Source organism: Hylobates moloch, unplaced genomic scaffold (assembly GCF_009828535.3).
Source record: "Hylobates moloch isolate HMO894 unplaced genomic scaffold, HMol_V3 SCAFFOLD_12, whole genome shotgun sequence".
In the NCBI taxonomy this organism is placed as follows: Eukaryota; Metazoa; Chordata; class Mammalia; order Primates; family Hylobatidae; genus Hylobates; species Hylobates moloch.
The window spans coordinates 22,451,635-22,478,160 of record NW_026652287.1 but is presented as its reverse complement, the minus strand read 5'-3'; the positions used below and the strand labels follow the sequence as shown (position 1 = coordinate 22,478,160).

General features: G+C 42.5%; 1 protein-coding gene across 15 annotated transcripts in view; it reads left to right on the top strand.

Annotated features, from left to right (window-relative positions):
* The window catches only part of RAD9B (RAD9 checkpoint clamp component B), a 35,705-nt gene that overhangs the window by 6,977 nt on the left and 2,202 nt on the right, over positions 1-26,526 (top strand). For 12 of the 15 annotated variants that reach the window (XM_058424626.1, XM_058424637.1, XM_058424627.1 and 9 more), the window contains 6 exons: positions 3,647-3,746; positions 5,884-5,990; positions 9,821-9,927; positions 10,013-10,077; positions 10,925-11,047; positions 13,273-13,507. In XM_058424626.1, the coding sequence (XP_058280609.1) occupies positions 3,647-3,746; positions 5,884-5,990; positions 9,821-9,927; positions 10,013-10,077; positions 10,925-11,047; positions 13,273-13,507 (737 nt within the window). Of the gene's footprint in view, positions 1-3,646; positions 3,747-5,883; positions 5,991-9,820; positions 9,928-10,012; positions 10,078-10,924; positions 11,048-13,272; positions 13,508-14,782; positions 15,110-16,825; positions 17,429-20,544; positions 20,678-26,526 lie in introns of those variants that run through there. The other 3 variants (XM_058424631.1, XM_058424632.1, XM_058424633.1) reach the window with 3 other exon arrangements.

Below are 26,526 nucleotides of genomic sequence, written 5' to 3'. Positions count from 1 at the left end.
CGCCCGCCACCGTGCCAGGCTAATTTTTTTTGTATTTTTAGTAGAGACGGGGTTTCACCGTGGTCTCGATCTCCTGACCTCGTGATCCACCCGCCTCGGCCTCCCAAAGTGTTGAGATCACAGGCGTGAGCCACCGCGCCGGGCCCCTAATTTTTTATATTGTTTGTAGAGATGGGGTTTCACCATATTGCCCAGGCTGGTCTTGATCTCTTGGGCTCAAGTGATCTGCTTGCCTCAGCCTCCCAAGTGCTGGGATTACAGGAATGAGCAACCGCACCCACCACACCTGGCTAATTTTTTTTTCACACCTGGCTAATTTTTTAAAAAATTTTAATAGATGCGAGGTCTCACTGTGTTTCTGAAGCTGGTCTCAAACTCCTGAGCCAGGCAGTCCTCCTGCCTCAGCCTCCTAACGTGCTGGAATTACAGGTGTGAGCCACCATGCCCAGCCTGGGATGGCAGTCTAAGATGAAGGAGCAGTGTGAAAAAATACCGGTTGAGAGTGTCTAGTGTATGCTTATAAGAAAAAGGGAAGAAAACAAGTAGCAAGAATAGAGCATTGGGGATGACAAAGAAAAGACACTTCTCAGCTTGCACATCCTCAGCAATACCAATATTCACTTGATTCAAACATTTGTTATACAGGTATAAACACACTTATATATGCATAGGTTATTTCTAAAGAACACCTAAGAAACTGGTAGCAGTAGTTGCTTCTGTGGAGGTTCTGGGGTGGCAGGAGTCAGGGATGGAGGGTGACTCACTTTCACTGTTCTTTTATATCTTTTGCATTTTGTCCCATGTGCATCTATTACCTATTCCACCAAAAGTAACTTGAAAATATTTTTTAAATAGGTAAAATATGTCATATTTTGAGCTTTGTGTCTTCTCAAAACAGCAGTCACAGTGATCCCTTTAAAATAGGTCATATTATGTCACTTCGGTGCTCAAAACTCTCCCAGTAGCTCCCCATTTTACCCAGGGTAAAAGCCAGAGATCTCAGAATGGCCTATAAGGTCCTCCATGATTCAGAAGCCCTGGCATGTTTTCTCCTCAGGGTGTATGCCCTGCTCCCTTGCCTACTGTTTTACTCATTTATTTTCTTGCTATCTATCTCCCCTCTGTAAAATGTTAGCCCTGTGAAGACAGATTTTTGTCTGATTTGTTCTCTGCTAGTTCCAGCTCCTAAAATAGTCCCTTACGTGGTAGATCACAAAAAAAATTGTCACAAATTATCTGCAGCCCCTCCCTTCAATACCTGGAGTATGTTTCCTCATTTTGAATTTCAGCTGGCCTTAGATTTGCTTTAATACCAGTAGAATGCACCGTAAGTGTTATTGTGTGAGTTCCGAGCTGAGTCCTGTCAGCCTCCCCTGTTGCCCTAAGAACCTTTCCACCAGCATGAGAACAAGCATGGAATAGCTGTCCGGAGGATTAAAGAACAGGTGAGAGGCCTTAGCCATCTCAGTTGTCCCAGTTGAGGCCCCAGACATGAAAGTGAGGCCATCCTAGCTACCCCACAGGGATATTGTGAGGATCAGAGAGAATGTATGTAATATGTATGCTGCAGTTCCTGGCACATAGGTTCATACTCATTATTGCTACCTCTCCTCTTCCTCTAAAAGGACAATAATTCAGCCTGGGCAACATGGAGAAACCTTGTCTCTACCAAAAATACAAAAATTAGCCAGGTGTGGTAGAGTGCGCCTGTAGTCCCAGCAACTGGGGAGGTTGAGATAGGAGGATCACTTGAGCCCGGGAGTTGGAGGTTGCAGTGAGTTGAGATCGCACCACAACAGTCTAGCCTTGGCAACAGGCCAAGACCCTGTCCAAAAAAAAAAAAAAAGAGAGAGGAAGAAGGAAGGAGAAGAGAAGAGGAGAGAAAAGAAAAGAAAAGAATTAACAAACAGATGTTGAAATCTGTCAAAAGTCCTGTTCAGAAATATCAGTCCTGGATGGAAGGTACTAAAAGAGAGTAAAGAGATATGATCTGTAGTCGGCAATCACTATTTTACATGCAATTTAAGAAACTACCTGTATTTTGGAGATTTCTTAAAAAACTAAAAGTAGAACTACCACATGATCCAGCAATCCCACTACTGAGTCTTTATCCAAAGGAAAAAACTATATATATCAAAGAAATACCTACATCCCTGTGTTTATTGCAGCACCATTTATAATAGCAAAGTTACGGAATCAACCTAAGTGTCTATTAGTGGACTAATGGATAAAGAAAATGTAGTATATATACACAATGGAATACTATTTGGCCATAAAAATAATGAAATCTTGTCATTTGCAGCAACGTGGATAGAACTAGAGGTCACTATGTTAAGTGAAATAAGCCAGGCATAGAAAGACAAGTATTGCATGTTCTCACAATGTGGACGCTAAAAAAGTTGATCTCATGGAGGTAGAGAGTAGAATGGTAGATACCAGAGGCTGGGAATGGTGTGTGGGTGAGTATGAAGAGAGGTTGGTTAGTGGGTACAAACATACAGTTAGGTAGAAGGAATAAGTTCTAATGTTGGGTAGCAGAGTAGGGTGACTGTAAGTTAGCAGCAGTGTATTCTGTGTTTCAATGTAGCTAAAAGAGAGGACTTAAAATGTTCTTAACACATAGAAATGACAAATACTTGAGGTGATGGACACCCCAAATATCTTGGCTTGATAATTACACAGTCTGTGCATGTAATAAAATATCTGTCATATGTACCCCATATATTTTTTCTTTTTTTTTGAGACAATCTCACTCTGTTGCCAGGCTGGAGTGCAGTGGCACGATCTTGGCTCACTGCAACCTCCACCTCCCGCGTTCAAGTGATTCTCCTGCCTCAGCCTCCCAAGTATCTGGGATTACAGGCACATGCCACCACGCCCGGCTAGTTTTTTGTATTTTAGTAGAGATGGAGTTTCACCATGTTGGCCAGGATTGTCTCTATCTCCTGACCTCATGATCCGCCCGCCTCAGCCTCCCAAAGTGGTGGGATTACATGCGTGAGCCACTGCACCTGGCCTTTTTTTTTTTTTTTTTTTCTTTTTGAGACAGAGTCTCACTCTGTCACCCAGGCTGGAGTGTACAGTGGCACGACCTTGGCTCATGGCAACCTCTGCCTCCCAGGTTCAAGTGATTCTTGTGCCTCAGCCTCCCAGGTAGCTGGGATTACAGGTATGCACCACCATGCCCGACTGATTTTTGTATTTTTAGTAGAGACAGGGTTATGCCATGTTGACCAGGCTGGTTTTGAACTCCTGGCCTCAAGCGATCCACCTGCCTTGGCCTCCCAAAGTGCTGGGATTACAGGCATGAACCACCGTGCCCAGCCAGATATACCCCATAAATATTTTAAAATACCATGTATCAATAAAAATATATTAACAAAAAAAAGAAGAAGGAAACTGCCTGTATTTCAAAGGAATTTGAGAACTCTCCTGCCTGATTGGTCAGAAGGTATGACATATTGCTTGGTGTCCACTAGGGAGCGATAAACACATTTAATTAAGGAATAGTGCTTCTCCAAGGTATATGCACTTGCCAGATAGTAAATGTTACTTTATTACTTTAATTTGGCTGTGAAACTTAGACTTCTTTAATTTGTTAATTTTGTACTTAAAATTATTAAGAGGTGGCTTTATTCTTTTTAAGGTATTAAAAGAACTCATAATATATGTTTTCAAGAAAGTCAGCCTTTGCAAGTTATTTTTGACAAGAATGTTTGTACTAATACGCTAATGATTCAACCAAGGTAATGTGTTCTCTGTTGTCAATTTTTTTCTCCTGAATACAGTAGGATCATGGAGTGAAGAATCAGTGCTCTAGAGCTTTTCAGTTAGCACATTTTTTTTTGTTTTTTGATATGGAGTCTCACTCTGTCGCCCAGGCTGAAGTGCAGTGGCACGATCTCGGCTCATTGCAAGCTCCGCCTCCTGGGTTGACGCCAGTCTCCTGCCTCAGCCTCCTGAGTAGCTGGGACTACAGGTGCCCGCCACCACTCCCGGCTAATTTTTTTGTATTTTTACTAGAGACGGGGGTTTTTGCCGTGTTAGCCAGTATGGTCTTGATCTCCTGACCTCGTGATCCACCTGCCTTGGCCCCCTAAAGTGCTGGGATTACAGGTGTGCGCCACCACGCCTGGCCAGTACATTTTTTTTTTTTTAAGCTAAAATTTGACTTGGAGAAATCACCATACAGGGACAAGAGGAAACTTTGATAAAGATAATAGTGGATAATAACTAATGGTAGCAATAATAATTTAGTGACCCAAGAAAGTTCTAAAAACACCCCAACGGTGGCTTTCTATATCAAGTTGCATTTATATCGTTCTTGTCTGAATCTTAAAACACAGAGCTTGAGGAAATTTTAACATTTTTTTATGTGCAATGATTTTGGCCCAAGTATTAACAGTTTTTTCCTCTAGATGATGAGTGAGGCATATTTGTCTTGAAATTTGAAACTTGAAACTTGTTATTTGAAAGTGCATCCAGTTTTCAGTTCAGCTGTAGCATTAAACGTTAATTAACATTACTTTTTGAGCCAAACGATATTTTATCCATATTGTTTTTAAATTATTATTATTATTATTATTTTTGAGACAGAGTCTCCTTCTGTCGCTCAGGCTGGAGTGCAGTGATGTGATCCTGGCTCACTGTAACCTCCACCTCCTAGGCTCAAACAATTCTTGTGCCTCAGCTTCCCGAGTAGCTGGGACTACAAGTGCGAGCCATCATGCCTGGCTAATTTTTGTATTTTTTTGTAGAGACGGGGTTTCGCCATGTTGCTCAGGCTGATTGAGACAAACTTCTGAGTTCAAGTGATCCATCTGCCTTAGCCTCCCAAAGTACTGGGATTACAGGTGTGAGCTACCACATCTGGTCCCTTCTTCCTTCCTTCCTTCCTTCCTTCCTTCCTTCCTTCCTTCCTTCCGAATGGCACATTCATGTTGTCATTTTTTTTGTATCAGATTATTTGGTATCTTGTATAACTGCCCCCGCTTAACACTGGAAAAGTTCCCAAATGAATTTTGTAGGTGTTCCTGACATTTTGATATCAAGAAACACTGCTAAACCAATGTCTAACATCAGATTAACACCAAGATTACATAAATTCTAAGAATTTTATTTTTATCTTAATAATATCTCAATGTCAAAAGGAGTGCAGAATTTATAATATAATAATAAAAAGACAACCCAGCTGTAAAAAATAAGTAAAGGATTTTAATAGTCATTTCTTCAAAGAAAATGTCAATAAGCACTTGAAAAGATGCCCAACATCATTAGTCATTAGGGAAATGCAAATCAAACAATTTTCAATCTGTGAATTATGTCATATGGGAATTATATCTCAATAAAACTGTTTTTGAAAAAAGGAGCCAGAATAAAAGGGCATTTGGGATGTCAAGAGAACCTTGAAAGCAACAGGTAACAGTCGAGGAAAGCAACAAAGGGAAAGAATATAGGCAGCAGGCTGCTTAGAAACCTCTGTCCTCTCATCTAGGTCTCCAGCATAATTCACCTGAGTTGTTTTTGAACAGCTTCACTTTCCAGTATCTCCATTTACAGTATGATCTAGGGCATAAGTAACTGGGCATACAAAAACATATAATTAAAGATATTTTATTCTGGAATGTTGTTTGTACTGCAGCGTTCATGTGTTTTACTAAGGATATATTTTGCTATTGGCCTTCAAATGAAGTTATAATTTTAAAATATGCTGAAAATATAGCAGCTATGTATAAGAAAGAAGGTAGGAGTTTGGGTAAATTTTTCTAAACCCAGGCCAAGTAATTATTTATTTCCAGATTAGAGATTTGGGTCCCAGTTAATAAGGTATGTCTTTCTGTTTGTTTTTCAAATAATGTTAATACTGTTCTTTACATTTTATAGATTGCTTGCTGATGCCATTGTTCTTTTTACATCAAGTCAAGAGGAAGTTACTCTTGCTGTTACTCCACTGAATTTTTGCCTCAAGAGTTCTAATGAGGAATCAATGGGTAAGGATTTTATCTGAAATGGTGTTTTGATGGGTTATTACTTCCTGTCTCTCGATTACTAACCATACTGCAAATATTAGTGACATAATTTTATTCCTGTCTAAAAAGCAGTAAGATGTAGAAAGGTTGGAAAAAGTTTTAAGAGATCCAACAAGTTTAACACAATCAGCAATTAAAATATTTGGCTTTGAAATTCAGGGTGTTTTAAAATTAGGAGAATGGGGCCAGGTGCTGTGGCTCACGCCTGTAATCCCAGCACTTTGGGAGGCTGAGACAGGTGGATTACCTGAGGTCAGGAGTTCGAGACCAGCCTGGCCAACATGGTGAAAACCCATCTCTATTAAAAATAAAAAAATTAGCTGGGCATGGTGGCTCGGGCCTGTAATCCCAGCTACTCAGGAGGCTGAGGTAGGAGAATTGCTTGAACCCGGGAGGTGGAGGTTGCAATGAGCCAAGATTGTGCCATTGCACTCCATTGCCTGGGCGACAGAGACTCTGTCTCAAATAAAAGAAAAAAGAAAATTTGCTATGGTCTTTTGGCACAACAAGCTGTTTGAGACTCTTTGACCTTAGATAATATGTTTTTGGTGACAGCAGTAAGGAGAGGATACAAAGGAAAAGAACTATTATTTTAAAGTGAAAAACCAGTAGAACCAGGGCTTAAGTTGGGTCACATGACTTTTGTAGTGTTTGTGCCAGGTTCTGTTCTAAATAGTTTGCATTTATGAAGTCATTTGATCTTCATAACAACTCTAAGATGTATGTAGGTACTATTATTATCACCATTTTACATATGAAGAAATTGAAAGCATATATAAAGCACATATGAAGCAGTTGGACACTTTGGGAGGCTGAGGCAGAAGGATCACTTGAGGGGAGTTACCAGCCTTGGCAACATAGTGACACCTCATCTTTACAAAACATAAGAAAAATAGCCAGACATGGTGGTGCACACCTGTAGTGTCAGCTACTTGGTAGGCTAAGGTGGAAGGATTGCTTGAGTCCATGAGTTTGAGGCTGCAGTGAGCCATGATTGTGCCACTGCACTCCAGCCCAGGCAAGACAGCAAGATCTTGTCTCAAAAAAAAAAATTGAAGCACAGAGAAACTGTAGCTTGCCTGGTGTCACAAATTGCCTAGTGAAAGGGTCTGTTTTATGCACCATCATGCCATCTCTGAATAAAGATGGCCATTTAGTAGCCAGGAGAAGCTGTCCCTTGTGAGTAGCTTTCTAATGAAGTTATAGTTACAGTTGACTGGCAATCTAGTTGTTTAATCTTACTATTAAACTTCTTCTATGCTAGTATATGGGGAGTGACATGAGCCTTCTTGTTGGAGATGAATGTATATTTAAGACATTGTTTGATCCTTTAAAAAATATATGATTTGGCTGGGCGCGGTGGCTCACGCCTGTAATCCCAGCACTTTGGGAGGCTGAGGCAGGCGGATCATGAGGTCAGGAGATCGAGACCATCCCGGCCAACATGGTGAAACCCTGTCTCTACTAAAATACAAAAAATTAGTGGGGCGTGGTGGTGCGCACCTGTAGTCCCAGCTACTTGGGAGGCTGAGGCAGGGAATTAATCACTTGGACCCGGGAGGTGATGGTTGCAGTGAGCCAAGATCACGCTACTGCACTCCAGCCTGGTGACAGAGCAAGACTCTGTCTATAATAATAATAATAATAATAATATATATGTATATATCACTCAATCTTTGTTCTTACTACTTATATAATTGATATTCATTGAAGAAAATTAAAAATACAAAAAAAATTTTTTAAGTCACCTGATATCCCACTATACAGAGATAAGCACTTTTAATAGTTGGGTGTATCTCTTTCTGTACTTTAGATCTCACAACAGGAGATTGACTGAAGATAATTAAATACTATGAAACTATTGTTGTTTTTTTTTGTTTTTTGTTTTTTTTTTTTGAGACGGAGTCTCGCTCTGTCACCCAGGCTGGAGGGCAGTGGCGCAATCTCCGCTCACTGCAAGCTCTGCCTCCCGGGTTCACGCTATTCTCCTGCCTCAGCCTCTCCGAGTAGCTGGGACTACAGGCGCCCGCCACCACGCCCGGCTAAATTTTTTTGTATTTTTAGTAGAGACAGGGTTTCACCGTGGTCTCGATCTCCTGACCTCATGATCCGCCCGCCTCGGCCTCCCAAAGTGCTGGGATTACAGGCGTGAGCCACCGCGCCCGGCCCTAAATACTATGAAACTATTAAAAGTAACATTGGCCAGGTGCAATGGTTCACCCCTGTAATCCTAGTGCTTTGGGAGGCTGAGGCAGGATTGCTTGAGGCCAGGAGTTCAGACCAGCCTGGGCAACACAGCAAGATCCCATCTCTACAAAAATAAAAAATTAGCCAGGTATAGTGGCATGCACCTGCAGTCCATGCTGCAGCAGCTGAGGCAAGGGGATCACCTGAGCTCAAGATTTCAAGGTTGCAAGTGAGCTATGATCATGCCACTGTATTACAGCCTGGGCAACAGAGTGAGACCCAGTCTCAAAAAAAATTAATGGGCCAGGCACGGTGGTTCATGCCTGTAATCCCAGAACTTTGGGAGGCCGAGGAGGGCTGATCACCTGAGGTCAGGGGTTTGAGACCAGCCTGGCCAACATGGTGAAACCCTTTCTCTACTAAAAATACAAAATTAGCTGGATGTGGTGGTGTGTGCCTGTAGTCCCAGTTACTCAGGGGGCTGAGGCAGGAGAATCGCTTGAATCTGGGAGGCGGACCTTGCAGTGAGTCGAGATCACACCATTGGACTCCAGCTTGGGCAACAGAGTGAGACTTCATCTCAAAAAAATAATAATTAAAAAATTAAAGTAATGTTATATGTGTATGTATAAATACATTCCTCTCTCTCTGAGGGTATGTATCAGAGAGGTTTAATGAAGCAATTTTGTAGTGGAAAACACAAAACATTGACAAACACACACACACAAATAATTATAAAAATGTGCTTATTGACATAGAAAAATAGCCAAGATATATTATTGGGTAGATTATGAGATGGTATGTAGGGTAAGATCATACTTTGATTTAAAAATATGGCCAGGCGCAGTGGCTCAGGCCTGTAATCCCAGTACTTTGGGAGGCCGAGGTGGGTGGATCACGAGGTCAGGAGATCGAGACCATCCTGGCTAACACAGTGAAACCCCATCTCTGCTAAAAGAAATACAAAAAATTAGCCAGGTGTGGTGGTGGGTGCCTGTAGTCCCAGCTACTCGGGAGGCTGAGACAGGAGAATGGCGTGAACCCGGGAAGCAGAGCGTACAGTGAGCCGAGATTGTGCCACTGCACTCCAGCCTGGGCAACATAGTGAGACTCCATCTCAAAAAAAAAAAAAAAAAAGTTAAAAATGTGCACGTAAGTGGCACATGCCTGTAGTCCCGGCTATTCAGAAGACTGAGGCAGAGGATCACTTGAGCCCAGGAGATCAAGGCTGCAGTGAGCTGTGATCATGCCACTGCACTCCAGCCTGGGCAACACAGCAAGACCCTGTCTCAAAAGGAAGAAAACAAAAAATTTATTAATTAACTTAGATAAGAAATCTGGTATTTAAACATAAACAGTTTGATTTATGTGAAATGGATTTATAGACCCTAAATCATTGGGGAGTTTAAGAGAAATGTAAAATATTAAATTTCTCTTTTGAACAAAGGCATTTAAAAATAGCATACAGATATCAGGTGGGGGAGTTAGGGTAGGTAGGGCAGGAGGAAATGGGATGGGATTTGGGAGACCAGAAAAATTCTTTTTTCCTCTAAATTCGTCTCTGGAACTAATTTTATTCTTTATTTTCCCATAATATTAAACAGATTTGAGCAATGCTGTGTACAGTGAGATGTTCGTTGGCTCAGATGAGTTTGACTTCTTTCAAATTGGAATGGACACTGAGATAACGTTTTGTTTCAAAGAATTGAAGGTAAATAAAGATTTGTATCAAATTCAAATTTTCACTGTAAGTTTTTATAAGGATTTTAAGTTTTTTTCTTCTTTTCTTTTTTCAGGGAATACTGACATTTTCAGAAGCTACACATGCTCCTATATCCATTTATTTTGATTTCCCTGGGAAGTAGGTCCTTGAGAATTTTTCTGAGCTTGTTTCTTTTGTTTTATATCAATAAGAAAACCATTTGGATCACTTTGAAATTAATTAACACCTCAGGAATACCTAAACTTTACTATTAATACTTATCAAACTAAAATTTTGAAAGATGCTAAAACATGGCATTTAAAATTTTATTTTTTCTTTTTTCAGACGGAGTCTCGCTCTGTCGCCCAGGCTGGAGTGCAGTGGCATGATCTCGGCTCACTGCAGGCTCCGCCTCCTGGGTTCAAGCAATTCTCCTGCCTCAGCCTCCCAAGTAGCTGGGATTATAGGCATCTACCACCATGCCTGGCTAATTTTTGTATTTTTGGTAGAGACAGGGTTTCACCATGTTGGCCAGGCTGGCCTCGAACTCCTGATTTCAAGAGATCCACCGGCCTCAGCCTCCCAAAGTGCTGGGATTACAGGCGTGAGCCACAGCACCCGGCCTACTGTTTTTTTTTGTTTTTTTTTGTTTTTTTTTTGAGATGGAGTTTCGCTTTTGTTGCCCAGGCTGGGGTGCAATGGTACAATCTCAGCTCACTGCAACTTCCGTCTCCCAGGTTCAAGTGATTCTCCTGCCTCAGCCTCCTGAGTAGCTGGGATTACAGACATGTGTCATCACGCCCAGCTAATTTTTTTTTTTGTATTTTTAGTAGAGATGGGGTTTCTCCATGTTGGTCAGGCTGGTCTCAAACTCGCAACCTCAGATGATCCGCCCGCCTCAGCCTCTCCTGTTTCTTTTTAGTCCAGAATTAAGTATCATTTCTAATGTGTTTCTAATGTCCATCAGAAAATGAGTGTCACTGTTGCTCTGACTTGGCTTTTTTAGACCTCTGGCTTTAAGTATTGATGATATGTTAGTGGAAGCTAACTTTATTTTGGCCACATTAGCTGAGGAACCAAGTAGAGCATCTTCACCACAGTCACTGTGTCTTTCACAGAAACGAAAAAGGTAAGACTGTTTTAACTTCTTTATTACTTGGGACAAGCCATCATAATCTTATTTTGAAATAATTCACTGCTATTCACTTAGGAAACAACTGAGGAGTGAAATATTAGATAACAAATTTTGACTGAATACGGAAGAGCTGTAGTGAAACTTACCTGGAGCATAGAAACATCACCAATCTCGTGTCAGATATTTGCTTTTTCTGTTCTGACTAGAATTGAACAAGACTGTGTGGTTTATCTGTGTTGTTTCCCAGAACTCAATTCCAATTTTTAGTTTTTGTTGCTGTTGTTGTTGTTGTTGTTATTGTTTTAGACAAGGTCTCACTCCCATTGCCCAGGCTTGAGTGCTGTGGCGCAATCGCAAGTCACTGCAGCCTCCATTTCCCTGGCTCAAGTGATCCTCCCACCTCAGCCTCCCAAGTAGCTGGGACTATAGGCATGTGCCACCACACCCAGCTAATTTTTTGTATTTTTTTTGTAGAGACAGGGTTTCACCATGTTGCCCAGGATGGTCTCAAACTTCTGGGCTCAAGCCATCCACCTGCCTCAGCCTCCCAGAGTGCTGGGATTACAGGTGTGAGTCACCACATTGGACCTTTAGTTGTTTTTTTTTTTTTTTTTTTAGGGGTAACATAGTGTTTTCACAAGAAAGTCTATATTCACTTCCTAGAACTTTTGCTCAGATATAGGGATAGCCATTGCTTTCTTGCTTTTTTTTTTTTTTTTTTGTGACAGCGTCTCACTCTGTTGCCCAGGCTAGAGTGCAGTGGCACAATCTCGGCTCACTGAAACCTCCAACCCCTGGGTTCAAGCACTTCTCCTGCCTCAGCCTCCCTAGTAGCTGGGATGACATGTGTGCACTACCACGCCTGGCTAATTTTTGTATTTTTAGTAGAGGCGGGGTTTCACTATGTTGGTCAGGCTGGTCTCGAACTCCCGACCTTGTGATCCGCCCGCCTCAGCCTCCCAAAGCCCTGGGATTACAAGTGTGAGCCACCGCGCCTGGCTTTTTTTTCTTTCTTAATTTCTTTTCTTTTGGGGGAAGAATGATGCTTTATTGTAAAAGTTATTTCAGAAAATTTGGAAAATAGAGAAAAGTACAAAGAAGAAAATAAAACTTACTCGTAATTGCATCACCCAGAGATAGCCAAACATTCTGGCTCACTGCATTTTCTTTCAGACTTAATTTTGTGTATACTTGTATTTTCAAATTTTTAAAAAAATTTTTTTGAGACAGGGTCTCACTCTGTCACCCAGGCTGGAGTGCAGTAGCACAGTCATGGCTCATCATAGTCTCAACCTCCCAGGCTCAAGCATTCCACCTCAGCCTCCTGAGTAGCCAGGACTACAGGCACCTGCCACCACACCCAGCTAATTCTTGTGTTTTTTGTAGAGATTGGGTTTTACCATGTTGCCCAGGCTGGTCTCTTAACTCCTGGGCTCAAGCAGTCTGCCTGTCTCGGCCTCCCAGAGTGCTAGGGTTACAGATGTGAGCCACTGCACCCGGCCTATCCTTGTATTTTAAAATGAGATTAGGATCATAGAGCATATGCGGTTTTGGTATTACGGGTATGTTTCAATATCACTGATAATGACTTGAAAACATGATTCTTTTTTTTTTTTTTGAGTCCGAGTCTCGCTTTGTCACCCAGGCTGGAGTGCAGTGGCACCATCTCAGCTCATTGCAACCTCCGCCTCCTGGGTTCAAGCAGTTCTCTGCCTCAGCCTCCAGAGTAGCTGGGATTACAGGTGCCTGCCACCATGCCCGGCTAATTTTTTTGTATTTTTAGTAGAGACGAGGTTTCACCATCTTGGCCCTGCTGGTCTTGGACTCCTGACCTCGTGATCCACCCCTTCTTGGCCTCCCAAAGTGTTGAGATTACAGGCGTGAGCCACTGTGTCCGCCCGAAAACATGATTCTTAATGACTGTACACAATTTTATCATATAGATGTATAGTAATTTACTTGACTTTTTCCCTAACTTGCTCCTGTTACCATATCACAAGATATTCTATGCACAGAGTTGCTTTACTGAAAGATTCGTCTGTCAAGAGAACTTATAAATGACCATATATATAAATTTTAACTTGCAGCAATTTAGTTCCATGTATTTCAATATATTCCCTAATCCAGTGCTATCACTGTCATCCCACATTGTCCTAGTTATATAAAAAATATATTTCACAATAAACAGTTCATTCATTTAATGCCTATTAATACCTCAGGTCAGATCTGATTGAAAAAAAGGCTGGCAAAAATGTAACTGGCCAGGCCCTGGAATGTATTTCAAGAAAAGCAGCACCAAGAAGGCTTTATCCTAAGAAGACTCTCATAAACATATCTGCATTGGAAAACTGTGGAAGCCCTGCAATGAAAAGAGCGGATGGAGATGTCAGTGAAGTATCAGAAAGCAGTGTCAGCAACACAGAGGAAGTGCCAGGGTCTCTGTGTCTCAGAAAGGTAAAAGAAAAGCGTTGAGATTCAGCCACATCTCAGTCAAGAATTCTCATCTGTCTCCCTTTGCAGTCTTCCTCCCCAATCCCCACCCGGCCATGTTCTGAAAATTGATTTTCTTATTTTTTGATAGGGGAAAAGTGAAGCTAGTCTGAATTACAGAATGAAGAAAAGTCTCAGAGAAAAGTCTGATTTACAGAATATCAATAGAAAATAGTTAAATTGTTCAGTCAGTAATTTCTAACAAAGGATATTCAAGTAGAGATTTGGGTCACTTGTTTCCGAGAATAAATTATCATTGTTTACGGTATATTCTATCTTGAATAACAATAATATGCTGAGGTCATATAAATAATTTGTTTCCTAAAATGTTTCCTTCTAATTTTACTTTTCAAATTTTTTTGGTAAATCTTGTATTCATAATAGTACAAACGTAAATTTCATCCCAACAAATATCACAAATTCCTTCATAATGGAGTCCCAGTTAATAACATCTTATTCTATAAGATAGATGATAAGCTTCACAGAATGCTGTAGTGTTAAACCTTATGAAATCTACTGAAATGAAGGTAGGCAATATATTAGAAACTGAAGTATCTCAAATATTGATAATCCTAATTTTACTTGTTTAATGTTTTGTTCAAGCTTGTTTTGCTGTTGTTATTGTTGGTTTGGAGATATGAGTTTCTTAGTTAGAATTAGAAATTTGAAAGCAAAAATAATATTTTTGAAAGTTACCATCACCATCTTGGCTGGGTGCAGTGGCTCACGCCTGTAACCCCAGCCCTTTAGAAGGCCAACAAGGGAAGATCTCTTGAGGCCACGAGTTCAAAACCAGCCTAAGCGACAGAGTGAGACCCCATCTCAACAAAAATTTAAATATTAGCCAGGTGTGGTGGCTGTAGACCTAGCTGCTGAGGAGGTTGAAGTGGGAGGATCTCTTGAGCCCAGTAGCTCAAGGCTTCAGTGAGCTATGATCGCACAACTGCACTCCAGCCTGGGCAACAGAGTGAGACCCTGTCTCTTAAAAAAATAAAAAACTCACCATATTATGCTGTATATTACTTTTAGGGGAGAATTTGATTAGTAAACTGGACTTAGTTTGATACCATAGATGTTTATTGAGTACTTGTTATATGCCCAACACTTAGGGCAATTTTCTCTTCCTGTATGTTACTAAGTTGGCCGTAAAGTGAAAACTGAAATCTGTGTTCTCATTGTACAAAAGCATTGTCCCCTCCTATTTTTCTGGTCACACATATTGTGCTTACTTTTTCACAGGCAACAACAGAAATCATTTTCCTGCTGCTTCAGGTCCCTGAAATTCACTAAGATTGCCAGTTTCTTTGCTAGAGAAAATGACATTTAGAACTTTAAGCTCCATGAGCACCATTACAGCACCCTTTACTCCAAATTTCCTATTGTGTCACCAAATTCTTGAAAGAAGGCTCTATTTTTAAAGGGAATTATTTGCCTTAATGTGGCAAACTCCTGCAAAGCTGAAATTACATTATGGGTAAATGATGTAGACCCTTATCATATTCTGCCTGAAATTCCATGGGCTTCCTGCCGTCCTCTGTGCCTCTGTTCTCCTTCACCCTGCTTCTCTTCCACAGTATACTCATAGATTTTTGTCCAAACCTGAGGTCTACAGTGAGGCCCAGGGGTTCAGAGCCCTGGCTCTAGAGTTCACATGCCAAGGTTCAAACCTCTCTCTTACCACGTATTAACTGTGTAACTTGGACAAGTTATTTATTTTGCCTTCAGTTTCCTTAGTAAAATGGGGGTAATAATAATTATGCCCACTGAATGGAATTGTAAAAATTGAGCTAAAGATGTAACAGGCACATGGTCAGTGCTTGATAAAATTTAGTTACTGGCTGGGCACAGTGTCTCATGCCTGTAATCCCAGCACTTTGGGAGGCAGAGGCGGGCAGATCACGAGGTCAGGAGTTCAAGACCAGCCTGGCCAAGATGGTGAAACCCTGTCTCTACTAAAAATACAAAAATAAGCCGGGCGTGTTGGTGGGCGCCTGTAATCCCAGCTACTCAGGAAGCTGAGGCAAGAGGATCACTTGAATCCGGGAGGCGGAGGTTGCAGTGAGCCGAGATTGCGCCATTGCACTCTAGCCTGTGCGACAGAGCAAGACTCCGTCTCAAAAAGAAAAAAATTATTGTTGTTACTTACCACTCTCTTGCTTTTAAAACTCTTAGATTGGCCGGGCGTGGTGGCTCATGCCTGTAATCCCAGCATTTTGGGAGGCCAAGGTGGGCAGATCACAAGGTCAAGAGATCGAGACCATCCTGGCCAACATGGTGAAACCCCGTCTCTACTGAGAATACAAAAATTAGCCAGATATGGTTGGCCAGGCTGGTCTCAAACTTCTGGCCTCAAATGATCTGCCTGCCTCGGCCTCCCAAAGTGCTGGGATTACAGGCATGAGTCACTGTGCCTGGCCTCCACATTTAATATTCAATATAACAGTACAATGATCATTTCACTGAACAAAAATCAGAAAATACAAATAGGAGATAATCACTTCAAATATTTTGATTATTGCTCTGCCTTTAAGATTTTCTTCTTTTTTATTTATTTGTTTTTTTTAGACGGAGTTTCACTTTCGCCCAGGCTGGATTGCAATGGTGCAATCTTGGTTCACTGCAACCTCCACCTCCCGGGTTCAAGCGATTCTCCTGCCTCAGCCTCCTGAGTAGCTGGGAATACAGGCGCCCACCACCACGCCCAGCTAATTTTTTTGTATTTTTTTAGTAGAGACGGGGTTTCACCGTGTTGGCCAGGATGGTCTCGATCTCCCGACCTCAGGTGATCCGCTTGCCTTGGCCTCCCAAAGTGCTGGGATTACAGGCGTGAGCCACTGTGTCTGGCCAATTTTTGTATTTTTAGTAGAGACGGGGTTTCACCGTGTTGCCCAGGCTGGTCTCAAACTCCTGACCTCAAGTGATCCACCCTCCTTGGCTTCCCAAAGTGCTGGGATTACAGGTATGAGCCACTGCACCCAGCCCGCTTTGTCCTTTACCTTGACATTTTAGTAGAATGTCCTAACTTTGGGTTTTTTCTGTGTTTCCTCATGATTAAATTAACACTATGTATTTTTGGTAGAATTCAACAGAGTAATAATGTTGGGTTCTCTTTTATCTGGAGGCACAGGTTGATTTTTCTCCATATTGGTGGTGTTAATTTCTATCATATGGTCAAGGTGGTGTCTGCCGGCTCTCTACTATATAGTTACTGTTTTTCTGTTAGTAACTAGTAAGTATTTTGTGGAGAAATACTTTGATACTATGTCTTACTCTGTTGCCTAGGCTGGAGTGCAGTGGCATGATCTCGGCTCAGTGCAACCTCTGCCACTCGGGTTCAAGTGATTCTCCTGCCTCAGCCTCTGGAGTAGCTGGGATTACAGGCGCCTGTCACCACACCTGGCTAATTTTTGTAGTTTTTAGTAGAGACAGGGTTTCACCATCTTGGCCAGGCTGGTCTTAAACTCCTGACCTCGTGATCCACCCGCCTTGGCCTCCCAAAGTGCTGGGATTATAGGCGTGAGCCACTGCACCCAGCCTGTTTTTTGTTGTTGTTGTTGTTTGTTTGTTTAATTATCTATTGATGCTTGTTTGTCAGAAAGTTATTACTATGATGTTTACAAAACGGTGATTTTTCTATTTTTTTGTGTATTTATTAGATGGAAACCCACTTTAAGAAAGAACTTTGCTTTCTCCGCTATGTGTTATATCACATATATATGATTTATATCACTGTGTACTCTTGGACCTTCATTTTATTCTGTGGATTATAATCCATTACTATCACTACTCATTTTGTTGCTCCTTACTCTTTTGGAACCTTCAGGTATTCCTGGCTTATCGTGTACTTCCCCTGCCCCAGCTCTGGAATCAGCTGTTTCTTCCAGGAGCCCTGGTTCCTTTTATTGGAGTTGGTATATAGAGACCAGCTTCTGGGTGCTAGGTGTGCTCTTTTATATGAGGGTTTCATTGCTTCTGGGCCCTCTCAGGTGGCAGAGCTAGGAATTATATGTATGCATTAACATGTATACATATATTGATCTGTTATTATGTCTGTTTATATACATGCATTAAAACCTGTGAATTCATATTGATTCCTCTGATTCATTCCAGCACCATAGGGTTCATGCAATTCTCCCCCTTTCCTTATTTGAAACTCTTTGATAATGAGAAACTTATCTCTTATCCACTAGATACTAACTTACTGTAAATCCCAGAATGCATAATTTCAGAAGTTCTAACTCATACTCCTGTGAAAAATCTACTAAGAGTACAGTATTTGTAAACATTCTTGTCTTTAAAGTATTCAAAATCTGTTTTTCAAGGTTACTTAGCTTCGTTCTTTTCTTCCCCCACTTAGATTTCAGTATGGTGATGTTAATCATTTGTAATACAGTTAGCTTCATTTGTTTGTTTGTCTTCCATTTTGGTTCTCCCCAAATCCTTGTTGATTTTATTTATTTGCTGCTTTGAGTGCTGAACCATTAACATGGTCCTAAAAGTCAGAACTATATAAAGCAGTGTTACTTCCTCTCTCTTTTCTACTCTGTGCCACAGCCCCTTATAGAGAATAAATCTCGTTAGTTTCTTTCCTTTTTTTTTTTGAGATGGAGTCTTGCTGTTTTGCCCAGGCTGGAGTGCAGTGGTGCGATCTCGGCTCACTGCAACATCTGCCTCCCTGGTTCAAGCAATTCTCATGCCTCAGCCTCCCAAGTAGCTAGGATTACAATTGTGCACCACCACACCCAGCTAATTTTTGTAGACACGTAGTTTCATCATTTTGGCCAGGCTGGTCTCAAACTCTTGATCTCAGGTGATCCATCTGCCTTGGCCTCCCAAGGTGCTAGCTAGAATTATAGGCATGAGCCACCATGCCCGCCCTAGTTTCTCATTTATCATTTCTGTGTTTCTTTTTGTACAAATGAGCAGATACATACACATTTTCTTCTTTTTTTCTTACACTATAAATTCAGTTTTCCACTTTGCTTTTTGCACCTGAGAGCATGTACTAGAAATCACTACATCCTGGGTTCTTTTTTCCCCCTAACAGCTGCATTGTATTTCACATGTGAATGTACCATAGTTAATTCAACCATTCTCCTATATCTGGGCATTTAGATTCCTTCACCAGTATTTTATTTACACTTACAAACAAAGCTGCAATGAATAACCTTTTACACATATATTTTTATATCATCAGAAGTGTATTTTCAAGGTAAATTCCTAAAAGTGGGACCGCTGGTTCACAAGGTGAATGCAGATGTAGTTCTGTGAGGTTCTGCCAGATTCCTCTCCAGTTATGCCACTTTGCATTCCCTGCAGTAGTGGAGTGCCCATTTCCCCACAGCCTGGCAAGCAGCATGTGTTGTCAAACTTTAAATTTTTTTTTTTTTTTGCCAAACTGATAGTTGAGAAATGGTTATCTCAGTATGGTTTTAATTTGCATTTCTCTAATTGTGAGTGAAGTTGAACATCTTTTCACGTGTTTAAAGACCATTTTATAATTTTTGTGAATTGTTTATTCATGTCTCTTCCCATTTTTCTATTGAGTATTTGTAAGCATTCTTTATATAGATAGGAATACTAGCCCTGTATCTGTGATAAATGGTGCATTTATTTTTTCCCACTTTATCAGTTGTGTTTTAAGGGGTTTTTTTGCCATGCAAAAATCTTTCATTTTTTCTTTCTTCAAATTTTTCATTTTATGTAGTCTAATTTATACTGTTTAAAAATTGTCAGTGGACTTTTGAGTCAGTAATTAGAAAGCAAGCTTTTCCCTACGTGGAGTTAAAAGAGGAATTTACCCATGTTTTCATCTAGAACTTGTGGGATTTCATTTTTTCATATTTACATCCTGAGCCATTTGGAGTTTCTCTTCTTGTGCATGGCATGAAATACAGATCTAATTGTATCTTTTTCAAAATGGCTTCCCAGCTATCCCAGAACCGCTTATTATAAAGTCTGCCTTTGCCCTAGTGATTTGAAGGTCCTGTTTATCATATATTAAATTTCTTTTTGTATTTTGAGCCACTTGTGGACTTTGTTTTCTGTTCTGCTGATCCATTTGTCTTTTCATGTGTCTGGACCACACTGTACATTAGCTTCAGAGTATGTTTTAGTGTCTGGTATGGTTTGTCTTTGTGGCAGTGTTCTCTTGGCTATTCTTGAAGGCTTGTCTGTTTGTTTGTTTGGAGACAGAGTCTCACTCTGTCGCCCAGGCTGGAGTGCACCAGCGCAATCTTGGCTCATTGCAACCTCCGCCTCCCGGGTTCAAGTGATTCTCCTGCCTCAGACTCCTGGGTAGCAGGGATTACAGGTGCGCGCCACCACATCCAGTTAATTTTTGTATTTTTAGTAGAGATGGGGTTTCACCATGTTGGTCAGGCTGGTCTTGAACTCCTGGCCTCAGGTGATCTGCCTGGCTCGGCCTCCCAAAGTTCTGGGGTTACAGGCATGAGCCACTGCACCCAGCCAGGTTTATTTTAAATTTGAACTTTAATATCAACTTATCTTTTCCATAAAAAATTTATTCAAATTTTCAGGCTGGGTGCTGTGGCTCACGCCTGTAATCCTAGCACTTTGGGAGGCCAAGGCAGGCGGATCACTTGAGTTCAAGACCAGCCTGGCCAACATGGTGAAACCCTGTCTCTACTGAAAATACAAAAATTAGCCAGGCATGGCGGTGGGCGCCTGTAATCCCAGCTACCCAGGAGTCTGAGACAGGAGAATCACTTGAACTAGGGAGGCAGAGGTTGCAGTGAGCCGAGATCGCGCCATTGAACTCCAGCCTGGGCGACAGATCGAGACTCTGTCTCGAAACAAACAAAATCATTCAGATTTTCTTAAATTTGTTAACTTGGGGAAAACTGACATTTTCGTCCTTTTCAGAGATAGGCGATGTATTTCCATTTGTTTTAAGTCTACTTTTGTCTTTCAGGAGTGTTTTAATGTTCCCCTTGTATAGGTTTTGTGCATTTACTTTTTTATCTTATTTATTTTTTGAGACAGGGTCTTGCTCTCTCATCCAGGCTGGAGTGCATTGGTGCGATCTCAGCCCACTGCAACCTCCACCTTCCAAGCTCAAGTGATCTTCCCATCTTACCTTCTCAAGGAGCTGGGACTACAGACACATACCACCACACCCAGCTAATTTTTTGTAATTTTTTTTTTTTTCAGAGACAGGATTTTGCCATGTTTTCCAGGCTAGTCTCCCACTCCTGGGTACAGGCAATCCTCTTGCCTTGGCCTCCCAAAGTGCTGAAATTACAAATGTGAGCCACTGTGCCTGGCCTGTATATTTATTACTAAGTTTATTCCTAAATAATCTTCTCTGTTGCTACTGCACGTGGGGTTTTCTCTACCATTATTTTCTCTGCGTATTGTGTATGTGAAGACTATTGTTTTTTGTGTGTTAATTTTATATCCTGCTACCTTGCTGAATTATGTTATTGTTTACATTAATCATTGATTGTCTCAGGTTTTCTAGGCATACTATCTATCATTGTATATAGAAATTATTTTATTCTTTAATGCCTCCAATTGATCTCTTCAACTGCATTAAGTAATAACCTCTGGTATGATGCTGCGTAACAGTGGAATGAGGGAGCTCCTTTTTTAGTTCCTGGTCCTAGTGGAAAGGTGTGGCACACGCTTTTGTGTTTTACTTTTGCTCGTGCTGTTGTTCCTACACCCTGGGGTGGTCATATTTCTTTCTTCTCTACCTTTCAAACTTTTAATTTTATTTTTCACCCACACTACACAGATGTAGCCCTTTCAAACTTTTATCCACCTTCAAGGCCTGGCTCAAATGACACGTCTCCTTTTGAAGCCTTCTAATTCTAGTCAGAGCATTTTGTTCATCCTATTCATTTGTTATTTTTTAATTTTTTATTTTTTTTGAAATGGAGTTTTCGCTCTGTTGCCCAGGCTGGAGTGCGGTGGTGCTATCTTGGCTCACTGCAACCTCCGCCTCCCAGGTTCAAGCGATTCTCCTGCCTCAGCCTCCCGAGTAGCTGGGATTACAGGTGCCTGCCACCACACCCAGCTAACTTTTGTATTTTTAGTAGAGACAGAGTTTTACCACGTTGACCAGGCTGGTCTTGAACTCCTTACCTCGGGTGATCCGCTCTCCTTGGCCTCCCAAAGTGTTGGGATTACAGGCGTGAGCCACTGCGCCTGGGCCTATTCCTTCGTTATTCTGTCACACGATAATTCATTATGTGTGCTCTTACACCACCACTAGGCAGAGTAGGAGCTCCCCGAGGGCAGGCCTGAATCTTACCTCTGTGTTCCTAGTGCAGAGGCCAGGAATTGGCACAGCTTCAGCCCTGGCTTGGGATATCCTCGGGTGACATCACAGAATTCCAAAATGAAATCAATTTTAATTCACTTTATTTTTAAAAAGAAGTATATGCTAGTTTGAAAGAGGATTTTCAAAATTAAATGATAGATATCACCATATTCTAAACAATGACCAGTGGCTTTTTCTGCTGTGGATTTTTTTTTCTTTTCTATTTGAGTCAAAATCTTACTCTATCGCCCAGGCTGGAGTGCAGTGGCACGATCTTGGCTCACTGCAACCTCCGCCTCCTGGGTTCAAGCAATTCTCCTATATCAGCGTCCCAAGTAGCTGGGATTACAGGCATATGCCACCACTCCCAGCTAATTTTTGTATTTTTTGGTAGAGATGAGGTTTTACTGTGTTGCCGAGGCTGGTCTCAAACTCCTGACCTCAAGTGATCTGCCCACCTTGGCCTCCCAAAGTGCTGGGATTACAGGTGTGAGCCACTGCACCTGGCCACATCCAGCTAATTTTTGTATTTTTTTGGTAGAGCCAGGGTTTCACTGTGTTGGCCAGGCTGGTCTCGGACACCTGACCTCAGGTGATCCACCTCCCTTGGCCTCCCAAAGTCTGGGATTACAGGCATGAGCCACCGCGCCTGGCCTGCTGTGGATTTTTTATTAAGTTTAAACCAGAAGTTATACACAGCTCTCAGGGGCATCAAAATAGGGACAATATGTATATTAGTAAAAAAAAAAAAAGATTTTATAATTCTCTTCTTACCCAACTCATATTGGACTTGAAGTTAATTTCTGGTTGCATGGGTGTTCTCAAGCTTCCTCCATTAGATTACTAGACGTGGAGAAGGACCCCATTATCCAGCCATATGAGACTTACAGGCTGAAGGTTGGGACAAGGGAGGGTAGCAAATAGCATTTACTCTAAGCCAGTAGCAAATTCAGGGCAGCTCTCAAAGATTAAAGAAAACCTCAGCTTTCAAGTCTCATATAGCACCACAAACATTATCAAGAGCTATTTGCACATGATGATATATACTGAACAGACACAGGTGCTATATTTAGGTCTTTTCTAGCCTTAGGTTCTTGACCTTGGTGAAGACTAGACTCTTTAGAGGCAATTGAAACCATGCCTCCAATTGGCCAGGCACGGTGGCTCATGCCTGTAATCCCAGCACTTTGGGAGGCTGAGATGGGCGGATCACGAGGTCAGGAGATCAAGACCATCCTGGCTAACACAGTGAAACCCCATCTCTACTAAAAATACAAAAAATTAGCTGGGTGTGGTGGTGGGCACCTGTAGTCCCAGCTACTTGGGAGGCTAAGCCGGAGAATGGTGTAAACCCGGGAGGCGGAGCTTGCAGTGAGCCGAGATTGCGCCACTGCACTCCAGCCTGGGCTACAGAGCGAGACTCCGTCTCAAAAAAAAAAAAAAAAAAAAAAAAAACCCATGCCTCCAATTATGGCCAGATCAGTATGTTAGTTTCCCAATGACCCTTTAACAAATTGCCACAAATTTAGTAGCTTGAAACAACATGAATTGAGTATCTTACAGTTCTGAAGGTCGGAAGTCCTAATTGGGTCTCAATGGGCTAAAATCAAGGTGTCATCAGAGCTGTGTTCCCTTCAGGAGACTCTGGGGGAGAATCTGCTTTCTTGCCCTTTCCAGCTTCTAGAGAAGCTTTGTAGTCCTTTTCCAGCTTCAAAATCAGCAACGGCCGTTTTTTCCACACAGCCGCACTCTGACCTTAGCTCTTCTGTCTCCCTCTTCCATTTCTATGGATCACTGTGATTACATCGGGCCCACCTGGCTATTCCACATCAGCAATTAGAAACCTTAATTCCAACTGCTACCTTAATTCCTCTTTGCAGTGTGACATAACATCTTCAGAGGTTCATGGGCTTAGTACATGGACTTCTGGGAACCATTATGCTGCCTACCACAGCCTGTATCACAGCTATCTGGGGAGCAGGTTCAACAGCTGCAAGGCAAGCCTTGCAGAGGGCATCTTCACCTTCTGAGATGTGAGGATGACCCAAGAACAGGGCTCACTCATTTGTTCTCTTGTGGTACTGTGCAGCTCCAAGTATTTCTTGAGAGCTGTGTCCTAGACAGCCATGTGAGGGATACTACAGTGAACAAAATAAACAAGCTTCCTGAACTTGTTTAGAGACTAGAGCGAGTATCAGGTATCGGGACTAGGGTATAGGTATAACATGACTAAATATATAATTTTTAAAAGGCTGTGTTCAGTTCAATAAAGGAGAAGTTCAGGGTGCTTGGAGAAGATTTAATGGTATGTACTGCCTTAATCCAGGTCAGAACGTCTTCCCCTTGAAACTGGTGTTTGAGCTGAGCTGAAAAGGATGAGGGCTTGGGAGTGGGAGTAGAGCTCAGGGAGGGCGGCCTGTGCAAAGGCCCCAGCAGGGGAGGGAGCCTGGGGATTTGAAGGAGCTGAGGGATGGCCACTGTGGTTGGAGATCAGAGCCAGAGGGAGACAGTGGCACAAGGGGAGGCTAGAGTGCTTGGTAAGAGCCAGATCATGCTGGAGAGTCCTGGAAGCTGTGCAAGCAGCCAAAGTACCTGGGTATTTAAAATATTTGAATGGCTTTACCTGGGAGGGCTGACAGACTGAATGTTGACCAGATGACTTTAGCCACTAGTGTTATATGAAAAACGGGCTTCAGTGAGGCAATAGTCACCCAATTGTGGCATCTGAGAGATGGTGATTACTTAGATGAGAAGTGGAGAGAGGCAGCTGAAATAGTTCATTTAGGAGCCAAAACTAGGAGGACTTGGTGATGGATTGGTTATGGGGGTTAAGGAAAAAGGTATCCAGGGAGGTCTTAGGTTTGGAGAAGTAGATTCAGGGCTTAGTAAGATCATGAATTCAGTTTTGGATATGTTAAGGGAATGCTAATTGCATGTAGCGGGTAAAGACCCACAGTGCCGCCCACCATCTTCCTCCCTGCAGGACAGCTCTACACCAAAGACTCATAAGGCCTCAAATGGCAGCAGCGCTGAGGTTAAGAAACCCAAGTTCAGAGGCTGCTTAGAAGAGGGCAAGCCGGCTGAGCTGAGAGCAGGCAGGAGAGTGCGGCATGAGAAAGATGTGTCAGAGTGAATATCAAGTGGGGAGGACTGGAAATGGGTCCTGACTTTAAGGATGTGGTAAATTCTGTTGACCGTAAGTTTCTGTGATATGGGGGTCAGTGAGGGAGAAGTTTTTTTTGTTGTTTGTTTGAGACAGTCTTGCTCTGTTGCCCAGGCTGGAGTGCAGGGGCATGATCTCGGCTCACTACAACCTCCACCTCCCGGGTTCAAGTGATTCTTGTGCCTCAGACTCCCAAGTAGCTGGGATTACAGGCATGCATCACCACACCCAGCTAATTTTTTGTATTTCAGTAGAGACAGGGTTTCACCATGTTGCTCAGGCTGGTCTCGAACTCCTGGGCTCAGGTGATCCACCCGCCTTGGCCTCCCAAAGTGCTGGGATTACAGGTGTGAGCTACCACGCCGGGCCTGGAGAAGCTTTTTTTAAGTAAAGAGTAGGAGAATGAGAAGATGGAGACAGTGGGTGTAGACAGCTCTACAATTAGAGATAAAGCAGTAACTGAAGGGGGAAATGGGAAGAGGTTAGGCTATTTGTTTATTTATTTAGAGACAGAGTTTCGCTCTTGTTGCCCAGGCTGGCAGTGGCTCAATCTCAGCTCACTGCAACCTCCGCCTCCCAGGTTCAAGTGATTCTCCTGCCCCAGCCTCCCTAGTAGCTGGGATTACAGGTGCCTGCCACCACACCCAGCTAATTTTTTGTATTTTTAGTAGAGACAGGGTTTCACTATGTTGGCCAGGCTGGTCTCAATCTCCTGACCTCAGGTGATCCACCTGCTTCAGCCTCCTAAAGTGCTGGGATTGCAGGCGTGAGCCACCGCGCCTGGCTATTTCTGTATTTTAAAGATAAGACTGGGCCCAGTGGCTCATGCCTGTAATTCTAGCACTTTGGGAGGCGAAGGCGGGAGGATTGCTTGAAGCCAGGAGTTTGAGACCAGCCTGGGCTACGTGGCAAGACCATGTCTTTACGGGGGGGGGGGGGGGGAAGCTGCACATGGTGGTGCGTGCCTGTAGTTACAGCTACTCCAGAGGCTGAGGTGGGAGGATTGCCCAGGAGTTTGAGGCTGTGGTGAGACGTGATCACACAGCTGCACTGCAACCTGGGCAATAGGGCAAGACCTGATCACAAATTAAAAAGTAAAGATGAGAGGCATTTGAGCATTTGAAAATGCTAATATTCCGAGGGGGCTGGGATGCAGAGATAGGGAGGGAAGGACTGGCTTTAACCTGGAAGGGTGGCTTCTGCCGTAGCAGGAGGGGAAGGGAAGAAGATGGATTAATTCATCCAGTGGCTTACGGAGGCTTCCTTGACCTCTGCCTCTCACAGTTCTGGTGGAAGCTTTGATGGCTCAGGAGGGGAGTCAGCAGCAGACCACTGATCCCAAACTGAAGATTGTCGTGTGCCTTTGAAGTCAGGGAAAGGTTTGGGTTTTTGTTTTGTTTTGTTTTTTGAGACAGAGTCTTGCTCTGTCCCCAGGCTGTAGTGCAGTGGCACGATCTCGGCTCACTGCAAGCTCCGCCTTCCGGGTTTACGCCATTCTCCAGCCTCAGCCTCCCGAGTAGCTGGGACTACAGG